The sequence below is a fragment of the Hemitrygon akajei genome, chromosome 17, assembly GCF_048418815.1.
Source record: "Hemitrygon akajei chromosome 17, sHemAka1.3, whole genome shotgun sequence".
In the NCBI taxonomy this organism is placed as follows: Eukaryota; Metazoa; Chordata; class Chondrichthyes; order Myliobatiformes; family Dasyatidae; genus Hemitrygon; species Hemitrygon akajei.
Window position 1 is genome coordinate 37,654,095 of NC_133140.1, and position 12,579 is coordinate 37,666,673.

The 12,579-nt window shown below is 42.5% G+C and overlaps 1 protein-coding gene across 2 annotated transcripts in view; it reads left to right on the forward strand.

The window, feature by feature from the left end:
- The first annotated feature begins 205 nt into the window (after positions 1-205).
- The window catches only part of cfdp1 (craniofacial development protein 1), a 211,890-nt gene continuing 199,516 nt past the window's right edge, over positions 206-12,579 (forward strand). Inside the window, exons 1-3 of one of the 2 annotated variants that reach the window (XM_073069946.1) lie at positions 206-604; positions 6,893-7,010; positions 7,940-8,120. In XM_073069946.1, the coding sequence (XP_072926047.1) occupies positions 544-604; positions 6,893-7,010; positions 7,940-8,120 (360 nt within the window). In that variant the 5' untranslated portion in view covers positions 206-543. Of the gene's footprint in view, positions 605-6,892; positions 7,011-7,936; positions 8,121-12,579 lie in introns of both variants that reach the window. The other variant, XM_073069945.1, reaches the window with a different exon arrangement.

The following is a 12,579-nucleotide window of genomic DNA, read 5'->3' on the forward strand; positions in this document are numbered from 1 at the left end:
CGCGGGCTGTCTCTCGGCCAACGGCAGAAAAAAAGCTGATACGATAGGTAATAACCAATAGGAGGGAGGACAACGCGAACGTACTGCAAGAAACAACAAATCAGCGGCGAGTAGAGGTGGGATTAGAAAGTCCTTTATTTTAATTGACGTAGAGTAGGACCTATCAGAGTGTTGAACAATGCGACGTCACAGAAAGGTAGTTCGGCTGACTGTTAGAGCGATGTTTTTGTTTTGAAGTAAACGCGTGTGCTTGAATTCGGAGTCGGCTGATTCGGTGCAAGTTTTGGTTCTGAGCTCGATATCAGACATCTTATTACGTGAGACTGTTGTCTTTGTGAGGCGTTCCGTAAATTGCATCATGCTTTGTAAATTTTGAAGTAGGCTAAAGGTTGTGTTGAATGTGTCTGGAAGAGTGGGGATTGGTGGGCCGATTGTCCGCTGCCGGCCGCCGTACTGGGACCGGGACCGACCTCCTGACTCGGGCTCGGCGTGAAACGGTCGGGATTACCTGGACTCGATTGTAGGTGGGCAGCCCGAACAGAGATGTCGGACTCTGATTCGGAGAATTACTCGTCGGAGGAGGACGTGGACTACGAGCCTTCAGGTAGACTTCACTTTTCGGTCGGGTTGTGGGGGAAGACGCGTGGAGCGAGAGGGTGGGGGGCCCATCACACCCTCCCCCATACCCAACACACCTGTAGCGGTGTCAGACGGGGACAATCATCGGCGGCTTTAATGGAATATACTTTGTTTCCCTCTTGGAAATGTGTTTTTTTTAATAAGGCTTTGAAATCGCCTCTGAAACAAAATAAAATGTTCTTCCTGGACGTCCCCGTACAACTGTTTGCGAAGTTGCACAGGAGTATTGAAGGAGTAGGGATTGTGATTTAAGGCACCTGTTCAGGACTGAGTACCTAGGATAAGTAATATCATGTGGACGTAGTAACATTTAAAGACCGTTCCTGGATACCGATTCTAGCCTGAGGTTTACTCAGCACCAAGGGTGATGGTTGTTCTCAGAAAGAGGGTGTAAAACGTTATTATAAATAATAGTTCGGTGTTGGAAATAAAAAAAGTCATGCATCTGTGATCAGAAGAAAGAGCGTGAAAAAGTCATGGAAACATATAGCTCAGGAACAAGCCGTTGGACTTCCGAGTCCAGACTGAACATCATCCCAACCCCTTTAATCTTTTTGTTTAATTCTCCCTACATTCTTGTCAACACTTTCCAGATTCTATCACTCTGTATGCTGAGTGGGGTTGGGGGGGGGGTGGGGAGGAGTGTGCAATGTACAGTTTCCAATTATCCAATGAGCCAGCAAGACCTGAGGATGTAGGAGACAGTGCTAACTACACACAGACATACCCGAGTTAAGGTTGAACCCGTTCTCAGGTACTGTGAAGATGAGACTCTACTCGCTGTACAGCATTGCATAAATTCAGAGTTTCAGCAACTCTGCTTTTCCCCTTTGATTGTGTAATTTTTCGTTTTGGATCTGTAGTATGATGAAACGCTAAAGGATGAAGTACAATCTTCAAAGTTTTATCCAAAGACCACTTTTAATCCTTGGTGTATATGAAAGAAAAGCTGGACATATGGTAATAACAAAACGGGGAAAAAAGAAGAAACACTTGCAATAACTAATAAATTTGCTCAAATTGTGTTGGGAGGGACGGTGAGCGAAAGGCTTTGAGGTTGGAAGAGAGAAAGAGGTGGAGTACAGGCAGTGGAAAGGAGGGGTCATGTGCATGCATTAGGGAGAAATGTACCCCAGAAGAGACAGAGTCAGAAGGGATAATTGCAAGATGTTATAATAGTTGAGGGGCACAGAACTCAGAGGATGTTACTATAAATGGATTCAATGAAGTACAAGCAGTTGAGATAATGAGGGTCAGGGTTAGTCACTGCTTTGCTCCAGGGGCTAGTGTTGGATTTACATGGCATCCATGTCAGTGATCTTGATGAGAAAATATGAGCAATGGTTAGTAAGTTTGTGGTTGACACTAAAATAGGTGGTGCTGTAGATAGTGAAGAGCAGTATCAAAGATTGCAGTGGAATTTTGATACACTTGTACACCTGCTCATTAGCTCAAGCATCTAATCAGCCAATCATATGGCAGAAAGCTCAGTGCTTAAAAGCATTCAGACATTCATTTGTTCAGACCAAACATCAGAATGGGTAAGAAATGTGATCTGAGTGACTTTAGAACCTAACATAAGAAATAGGAGCAGGAGTAGGCCATCTTGCTCATTGAGCCATTCTGCCATTCAATAAGATCATGACTGATTTGACCATGGACTCATCTCCACCTACCTGACTTTTTCCCATAACCCTATATTCCTCTACTGTGCAAAAATCTATCCAACTTTGTCTTAAAATATATTTATTGAGATAGCCTCCACTGCTTCTTTGGGCAGGGAACTCCATAAGTTCGCACTCTTTGGGAAAAGCAGTTCCTCCTCACATCCATCCTAAATTTAACTCCCCGGAATCTTGAGGCAATGTCCCCTAGTTCTAGTCTCACCTACCAGTGGAAACAACTTTCCTGCCTCTATCTAATCTATCCCTTACATAATTTTATGTTTCTATAAGATCTCCTGTCATCCTTCTGAATTCCAGCGAAAACAAGGCCCAGGCAGCTTGGTCTCTCCTCATAGTCTAATCCCCTTGTTTGTGGAATCAACCTGGTGAACCTCCTCTGCACCACCTCCAAAGTCAGTATATCCTTCTTCAAGTAAGAAGACTGGAAATGCATGCAGTACTTCAGATGCGTCCTGTATGATTGTAGCATAACCTCCATGTTCTTAAATTCAATCCCTTTAGCAATGAAGGCCAACATTCCATTTGCCTTCTTGATAGCCTGTGCACCTGCAAACCAACCTTTTGCAATTTATGCACAAACACTCCCGTCCTTCTGCACAGCAGCATGCTGCAATCTTTTACCATTTAAATAATAATCTGATCTTCCATTTTTCCTTCCAAGATTGATGACCCCACATTTACCAACATTGTACTGTATCTGCCAGACCCTTGACCCTCCTCTTCACTGTCACTTAACCTATGTATATATATCTCTGCAGTCTCTCTGCACTTTGCTTTTCTACTCTATTTAGTGTCATCAGCAAGCTTAGATGCACTGCACTCGGTCCCCTCTTCCAGATCGTTAATGTATATTGTGAACAATTGCAGACCCAGCTCCGACCCCTGCGGCACACCGCCCACCACTGATTGCCAACCAGAGTAACGCCCATGTATCCCAACTGTCTGCATTCTAGTGGTTAACCAATCCTCTATCCATGCTACTACATCACCCCCAACTCTACACATCCTTTTTTCTTCTTTGAGTTTTTACTGCAGTTGGCATCCACACTGTTGCATTACTGCCATCTTCAGGATTTACTGTCCCTCATTGTCCATTCACTTGACTGCCTAAAGTCGTCTTTCCAGTCCCATCGCCCTTAAAAAACTAAACAACCATTTCCTCCCCGATCACTCTGCCTACATTCCAATAAACCTTTAACACTGTTCTCTACCAGTCCTATTTTGCGTTATCGTTGTAGCATTTGTTGTCTTTCCTGTATGAAATAAGGATATGCTCTACCGTTTCAGTCTCCTGACATAGATTGCAAAAACCTGTCAGATGTTTATGATGGCCAGAGTACCATTAAGGTTGCTGTGCCCAATTCTCAGTCTACTTATAATTACTTGCTCCTTCCGCTTTACTCCCCTACTCCTTCCCATATCTACTCTGTTCTGAATTGAATGTAAATGTCTTCCTTTTATTGCTCTATCCCAATGCTGCTGCCACTGTTGATTTATCCTTCTCCACACTATGCTCTTCCCCTCTGATTTTGATAGTTTATTATTGACCTCTACAGATCCTTTTTTGACTGCCAGCTTATCTGCTGTCAACAATTGCAGTTTCTGGATCTTTTGATCCATCTGTAAAAATCTGTACGTCTTTATATTTACATTCCCTATACCTATGATATTCACTCTATACATCCTTATCTTATTGAATGCCTTCTGGAAATCCAAGTAAATAATGTCCATGTGGTCCCCTCTATACACTATACTTGTGATATCCTCAAAGAATTCCAGTAAGTTTGTCAAACAGGACCTGCCTTTGTTGAATCCATGCTGCATCTGCCTGATGGATCCATTTCTTTCCAGATATGTCACTATTTCTTCTTTAATGATAGCTTCAAGCATTTTCCACTACAGATGTTAAACTAACTGGCCTATTGTTACCTGCCTTTTGCCTACATTCTTTTTTGAACAGTGGTGTGATATTCGCCTTCTTCCAATCTGCTGGGACCTGCCCAGAATCCAGAGAATTTTGGTAAATTATCACCAAAGGCTCAACTATAACCTCTGCCATTTCTTTCTGTACCCTGGGATGCATTCATCAGGACCAGGGGACTTGTCTATCTTTAGGCCCACAAGTTTGCTCAGCACTACCTTTTCAGTAATAGCTATTGTATTGAGGTCCTCACCTCCCTTCACATCCATATCTTCATTCTTCAGTATGTTAGATATGTCATCCACTGTGAAGACCGACGCAAAATATTCATTCGGAGCCTTGGCTATTTCCTCATTACCCAATATCAATTATCTCTTCTCATCCTCCATGAGACCTATGCTCACTTTGGCCACTCTTTTCTGCTTTATATAATTATAAAAACCTTTACTATCTGATTTTATATTTTGTACTAGTTTCTGTTCATTTAATGTCCTGGTTCACATCTTTGCTGTTATGCCAAAGGTCTTTCATTTAGCAGCTCTGTAAGACCAGTTTATTCTGCTTTAAGTCTGTTTGGGTTATTGTTGAAGATAAGGGATGATGTAGAATGTGTGCCATCCAAATTAGCGGTAGGTTTTCTTGGTAAGGGGCAACAAGGTTGGTCTTGGGCATGTGTTCGGCGGGAGATGGAGAGGGAAGACGCTGGGGAGAACCGGTCGTAGTATATGATCCAGTAGGAGACCGTTTGTTCTGAAGGATCGTGAGTGACGTTCGGAAGGTGGTGTGTGCTTTCACGATTACTGAGGGCACAGTGCGTGAGTGGCAGAGAAGTTCAAGATGAGTTCCAACTTGTGCACATTTGACTGTTTAATTAGAATGGGCCCTTTTCTTTTTGTTGTTCTTTACTAATCCTTTAGTTAAGTTAAGGTTCATAAATATAATTCCTTTAACCGTGGCACTAATTTGTAACAGGCTAGCAAATTACACAGCATCCACATAAACTGGGGTTTGGGGTGGGACAAGCCGTCTCAATCTCACGAGTTTGGAGGGACTTGAGAGTGTCTTCCCTAGACTTACTCAGCCAAGGAAACCAGGGTGTTTCATTCATAATCTAGCTTCCCTTTCTTTATTGCTCGGTTAGTGGTTCGTTGTTGCTTTTTAAAGTTTTCCCAATTTTCCAGTTTCCCACTACTTGGCGATTTTGTATGCATGAGCTTTTAGTTTAATGCCTTCCTTTATTTCCTTTTTATGATTGTTTCTGCCAGATGGGTAGTTTAAGTATCTCAGAAACTGCTGATCCCCTGGGATTTTCATTCACAGCAGGCTGTAGAGTTTACAGAGTATGATGTGAAAAACAACACAGCAGTTCTGTGGGCGAAAACACCTTGTTAATGAGTGAGGTCAGAGGAGAATGTCTAGACTGGTTTCAAGGTGACAGGAACTCAAATAACCAAGCATTACAACAATGGTGTGCAGAAGAGCATCTCAGAATGTACAGCATGTTGAACTTTGATGTGGATGGGCCACAGCAGAAGGCCAAACCAAGTACCATTTCTGTACCTACTGAAGTGTTTAAACAACCACCTGCCAGAGGAAAAGGTTGAGGCAGGTAATTTAGATACATCTAAGAAGTACAGGGGCTGATATTTTCCAATTTTTCCTACATGTTGTGTAATCTTTTGGGTTGGAGATTTACTAAGAGGATCCACTGTTTAAATAGGGAAGGAATGATGATAAAAGAATCAACCTTGTCAGCAAGGGAATACTTATTATTCAATAGTTTACTGAGAAAAGTGATAGCATATGTCCACAGGTCCCTGAAGATAACCTTTCTTTTCTATGTCTAGTATGTTGTAACATGAATGTCATATTCAGGCTGGTCAGAGCATAGTGAAAAAACTGAGTAAAATTCTGATCATTGCAAGGTGATGAAAATTTGAATCGTGAGGAGAGATTAGTTGGCCTGCTTTTATTGGGACAGAGGGGGTTGATTTAAGAAAGGTGTATTTAAAAAAAAAATATATAGGGACTTGAATATAGGAAGGAAGTACTGAACTGAGAGATCTTTAGTTACAGGGTGTAGGATAATTTGCAGGAGAGTTAGAGGGTACTTGAGAACAAACATCTTCTTTCCAAAAACTGGTGCTCATCTGGAACTCGTGCCTGAAAGGATGATGTAGCAGGTGTCCCTCGCCACATTTCATTTCCCCTTTGGTTTACAGAGCAAGGAATGGAAAGTTAGTCCAGGTGGCTTTATTTTGGCCTGCAAGAACATTTCATGTTGAATGGCCTCCTGCTGTAAACTTCCATAATACCTTTGATTCTTGTGACTAATGAAATTAGAAATGAGGAGCACAGCAGTGATATGCTTCACTATTTTAAAAACTCTTCTCCGAAAAATGTTCCTCCATCACCGACCCCCCCCCCCGCCCCTACTGCCAACCCTGCAGCAATGAAGAAAATTCTTTGCATCACCCAATTTACTTTTTCCCCAATAAGAACTTGTACCAATGGCATAAGAGGTGTATTGACCAATTGACTTCTGACTCATTTTCAATTTTCATTGGTCCAGTTTGCCTTGATTTGGAACTTACTTTGTTTTACTAGTCAAAAGACTCAGAGAGTAACATTGTTCTGACTTTTACAGATGAAGATTACAGTGAAGATGATGTCAGTGAGCTGGTAAAAGAAAATCTCGAGGATGATGATGAACAACCCCAGAAAAAGAAGTCAGCAAAAAAGCCAGGAAAACGAATCTCCACCAGGTGAGTGAATTAAATATTACTGAGATGTGGCTAAGAGGAGCACTTACTGTAGTGGCAACACTGAACTTGCACTGAGTGCTGAACATTGCCCCTTTGTATTCGGGTTCATTGTATACTTCCCTTTATTGTTGATGGAACAATATATTTGCTTTCTCCAAACTCTTTTTTCCCAAAATCTGCCCCTTCAGCTGTGCACATTTTCTTAATTTTTCCCCATTGCTGCAGAGTCTCTCTGCTTCTTTAATCTTTTCTTGTTAGCTTTCTCAAGTTATTTTCTTTCATTAAATGTGCTAATTGATTTCCACCTTTTCTGAGTAATCATGAGCCTGATTACTCAGATGTCAGACTTTCATATATTCTCATCATCTCCTCTCATCAACACTCAACTCTAAACTTGTCCTTGCTAACTTTTAATTCTCTGGAATATGATGAGTCTTGTGTATAGAAATCACTGTGGCTCTTAACCGATGGCTTCTCTACTTTAATCTCAGTGCAATACACTAGCAGCCCTTTGGCAGGTGCTTCTTTTCACTGTTTCTATAACATCCCCCTTCTTCAGTGTATCCTACTAAACGTTACTGGTCAACGCTTGCCATTGTCGTAAAGGTCAATCACGGGAGGAAAGGGGCCTGATTTGTTGTTGTTTCGGTGCAGGTTGTGTTCTGTGTTGATTTCTTGAACATTGTGGGTATGCTGTGTTGGTGCTGCAATGGCTGTGTTGGTTGTTAACGCAATTGATACGTTTCACTGTATGTTTCGACGTACATGTGATAAATCAATCTGAATATGTTAGACAAGGAAATATAATGCAAATGTTTTTTATTTTTTTTTAGATTTAGCCTACTTTCCGCAGCAGTGCCTAAAGCAGATCTGATGTGCTTAGAAGTCACCCTTCCGATCCTTATTTATAAGCTTTTGTTTGACAGAAGCAGAAACACGCGATCTTCAGAATGTGGTAATGAGGGCAAAGGCGAGTGTGACCAGGATGTTGATCCCGAGGAATGTACCAAGATGGAAAAGAAGAAGGCCGATGATCTCTGGGCCAGCTTCCTGAGTGATGTTGGGCAAAAGGCAAAACCAAAGGAAATTATTCCAGCTTCCACCAAAGAGGTAATGACAAAAACTGAGCTGGATCATGAAACTGGCTGAATAGAAACAGAAATAGTAGATGCTACTGTTGATTCAGATACATTGAAAAGCATTGTTTGTGTTAACCAGCACACCTAAGGATGTGATGGGAGCAGCCCAAAATTGTCACCACACGTTCCTGCACAGACATAGCATGCCCATTGTGTTCCAGCAGCAACAATAAAACCAAACAAGACAGCAACAGCAAGACAAGCTGCCTTCCCATCTGAACCACTCTTCTTCCCCCCCACCCATCCCCATTCACACACCCACTCCGGCCTCCATCCCCAGGGTAAGCAGCCTCCTGTCCCAGAATTCTCCAGCTCACAAGCTTAGGGCCTCCAACTTTGGACTTCACCCCTGGGCGCTGATCGTAGCTTTGACCTTCATGCCTTGAAACTGGATTTTGAGCGGACATCTAACTCTGGCGACCCAGACCCTCGTGACTTCTTCAGGCCTCTACTCTCAGGCTTCAAACTTTAGCATTGCCTTCTGAATTTCAGTGGGTTTGATCTTCAGGTCTTCACTTCCAGACTCTCATGAATCTCTCCCTGTGACCTGGAGGGTTGTTGCTGACCCTTGTGACTCCTGCCTATAACCGGAACTCACTATCCATACGGACTTCCAATCTGCCTCTGGTCTTTGACCTGGGAATTGCTGGTCTCCTCAGCACCTGTGATAAAATTTCCGGGTATGCTGGTGTTCGACCGCAGTGTGCTTCAACCTGGACTCAATCTCCTGCCCAGGCTCTTCATTTACTGCCCCCGACCTCTAACTCCCTTTCATTCCTGTACCTAAACACTAACCTGACCCCTAACTCCCTGCGCTGTTCCAAAAACTATCACCACAAACCTTAAAACAATCCTCAGTCTGAGCCACAGTATCATTGGACATCGCAGCTCGACTGGAAGTCAGTTTAACTCTGCAAAGAGAAAATATTGATTGTTTTTATCTTTGGGCAATAGTGATTTTATTGATTTGATCTGATTTATAGTTGGCCATTTTGATCATCCAAGTGAATGTAAATTTGTATGTTGTATGATAAAACAGCATGAAGTGTTTCATGGGAGCACTTATTGTTTCAATTAAATGTTACTAATGAGGTTAAATTTGGACAGGTGAGCAAAAGCTTGGTTTGAGAAACTAGGACTATTAAAGTGAGAGAAGCATTTATATAGCACCATTTATCATTTCCGAGCGCACAAAGTGTCTTTGAATTGTATCCATTGATGCAGTATGGAACATGTGATAACTAATTTGTGTCAGCAAGTTCCCATTCGAGGTGATGTGTTAATAGTCTGATGATTTTGTATTTTGAGGGATGAGGTACATGAGATAACCTGCTTGGTTTACAGTGTTGTGCACAGGATCTTTTGTACCCCCTAAAAATATGGATGAGACCCTCGGGATTAATTTTCATTGATGCATCCTTAGAAGTGTAGTTTGAACTTGGTGCCAGTAATTGAGCACTGACCTATTTTAGAATGAAGAACTTGTACGTAATTGAAGCCAGAAACATCAATGTGGCACAAATGAAATGAGGAAGAAGCTGAGGAGAGAATGGATAAGGTTATGGAGCAATTCAAATATTATTTCAAAATCAGATCCAAGTGTTTAAGTTTCAGCTGCATAGTTAGCCTGCATGGAGCTGAACTGAGGAACAGCAGTTGAGGGGAAATTTGACAGAGGTGATCAAGGTCACGATAGACTTACAGAAGCTAAGTTGCAGGAAGCTGTTCCTCTTCGTGAATGGTTGAAAGACCAGGGATGCAGAATTAAAGTCACGGAAAAAGACGGGAAGAGAAAAGCTTTTTTATGGAGAGAGTAATTTTGATCTGGACTTCACTCCCTGTGAGGTGATGGAGCGGATCAATCAGGACTTTCTAGTTGATGACAAACGATCATTTGTGCGACTGCAGAAGATTGGGTTTACAGTTTGTGGCTTGCTTTGATATGTGTGACAGCTGTGACATCCTGGTCTCTGGTTGATATCGTGGAGCTCTAAAAGGTGGAAGAGTAGGTCAGTGGCCAGATTAAACGGCATCGTGCTTACGGACTCCTTACAGATAGTGTCGGGAATCTTACAACCGGTGCTGTAAAGTGTAGCACCTACTGCTGCGCTGTTGTGCTGCCCCAGTTAGCATGAATGGAAAAGCTTAGAAAAGCCAAGTATCACTTGCCTTTCTTCTCAGTGCTTGGCAATGACTTCACTGAGTCACTGATGAGAAACTGGTTGTGTACTTTTTTTTTTAATTGAATTGACTTTATTACTTACATTCTTCACATCCGTGAGTAAAAATCTTTGCATTATGTCTCTGTCTAAATATGCAATGTGCAATTTATAGTAACTTGTAATAAATAGTATGTACAACAGAACAGCCAGTTGAACATAGAAATACAATTGTATCAGCATGAAGTCATCAGTCTGATGGCCTGGTGGAAGAAGCTGTCCTGAAGCCTGTTGGTCCTGGCTTTTATGCTGCGGTACCGTTTTCTGGATGTTAACAGCTGGAACAGTTTGTGGTTGGGGTGACTTGGGTCTCCAATGATCCTTCGGGCTCTTTTTATACACCTGTCTTTGTAAATGTCCTGAATATTGGGAAGTTCACATCTACAGATGTGCTGGGCTGTCCGCACCACTCTCTGCAGAGTCCTGCGATTGAGGGAAGTACAGTTCCCATACCAGGCAGTGATGCAGCCAGTCAGGATGCTCTCAATTGTGCCCCTATAGAAAGTCCTTAGGATCTGGGGGTCCATACCAAACTTCTTCAACCGTCGAGGTGAAAGAGGCGCTGTTGTGCCTTTTTTATCACACAGCAGGTATGTACAGTCCACGTGAGATCCTCAGTAATGTTTTGCCGAGGAACTTAAAGCTGTTCACCCTCTCAACTCCAGATCCATTGATGCCAATAGGGGTTAGCCTGTCTCCATTTCTCCTGTAGCCAACAACCAGCTCCTTTGTTTTTACGACTTTGAAGGAGAGGTTGTTTTCTTGACACCACTGTGTCAGGGTGATGACTTCTCTGTTGGCTGTGTTACGAAAACCCCGTAACCAGGTAACTTACCAGCAAAGATAGATGGATCAGCTGAGTCGGATGCTACTATTTTCAACCGTTTTATTCAACAAGGGCACAAACGTATGGTTAATACAAAACATTCAGATCATCAAAACTCAATCTAAAACACCGGTGTAATAATAATCATTCAAAACACAAGCTCGATCGTCGTCTAGGGGTAATGTAGATTTTATATCGTTCACTGGATAGCTAAAAGTCTTTTAGATCACGGCAGTTTCACTTAGTTGTCGGCGGAAGTGTCGCGTTGGTGCACTTTTAGTTAGAAAGACAGAGAACATGAAGCATTTACCCGACAGGTTTTCCAACCTGTAGGAGGTAGTCGGAAGTCTTGTTGGGGGAATGGACTCTCATCTGTGGCTTCCCCTGTAGCTAGGCTGTCTTCCGTGGTGAAGTCGCCAATCCCAGGCAAGGGAAGGACGCACACGGACCCCACCACCGGCTGTAGCTATTAAAACGCTGTCGCAGGATTTCTAGCGTTTCTCCTTCGTGTGTTTCCTTGGTGCATCTGAGGGTCCTCCCCTCAGACCCGCTTTTATACTCCTTCACGAGATCGCAGGTGTCAATCAAGTTGCAGGTAATGCGATCTCTCTCTCAACCAGCCCACTTTGCCCGAGGGCTTGTCAGGTGGTCTCCATGAGACAATAGTCAAAGTCACTTTTATTCTGCTTCTTGGAAGAACGTGGTCTTTCGCACGTCTCTCTCTCTTGGGTCAGTTGACCCCCCCTTAACTAGAGTTCTTGTGATTTTCACAAAGGAGGGGGCCAACGGCATAACACCTCCCCCCATAATGGGTTTTTAACCAGCGGTTAAAAACAGGTTGACACAGGAATTTTTTTTTTTTTTTTTTTTTGAATCTACATACTACACAAGCTTTTCTCTTCACAGAGTACTACTGTTATACATTCAAGTCAGTATCTAAACAGGTAACAAGTACAGTGCCCCTTTTCTTTAATACCTTAACCTCATGTGCCCTACTAACGCCTGGTAGCATCAAACTTCAGCTCAATAACCACCTTATTTATTTGCTTTCTTCAGCAACATAACTAAGGAGGTGTGATCTTAGCTTACATACATCTACAAAGGTTCATGCAAAAGACAAATTTTTATGCTACTTTCAAACTTAACAGTCAAGCTTCCATGGGTGTTGTCTTTATTATTCACATACTTTGTCAAAATCCCTTAAAACCGGCTTCTGCTATTTTAAAAATCGCGTCCCCATTAACCCTCGCCTTTTTTCCGGTTAATTCCCTCGTGGCGATCTTGGGCACCCTGGCGAAATAGGCTTTCGCCCGCTCCTTTCATAGGAGTTATTTTATCAGCGTGTTCCAAACTTAGACCACCCAATTCCTTAATTTTAGGCAATT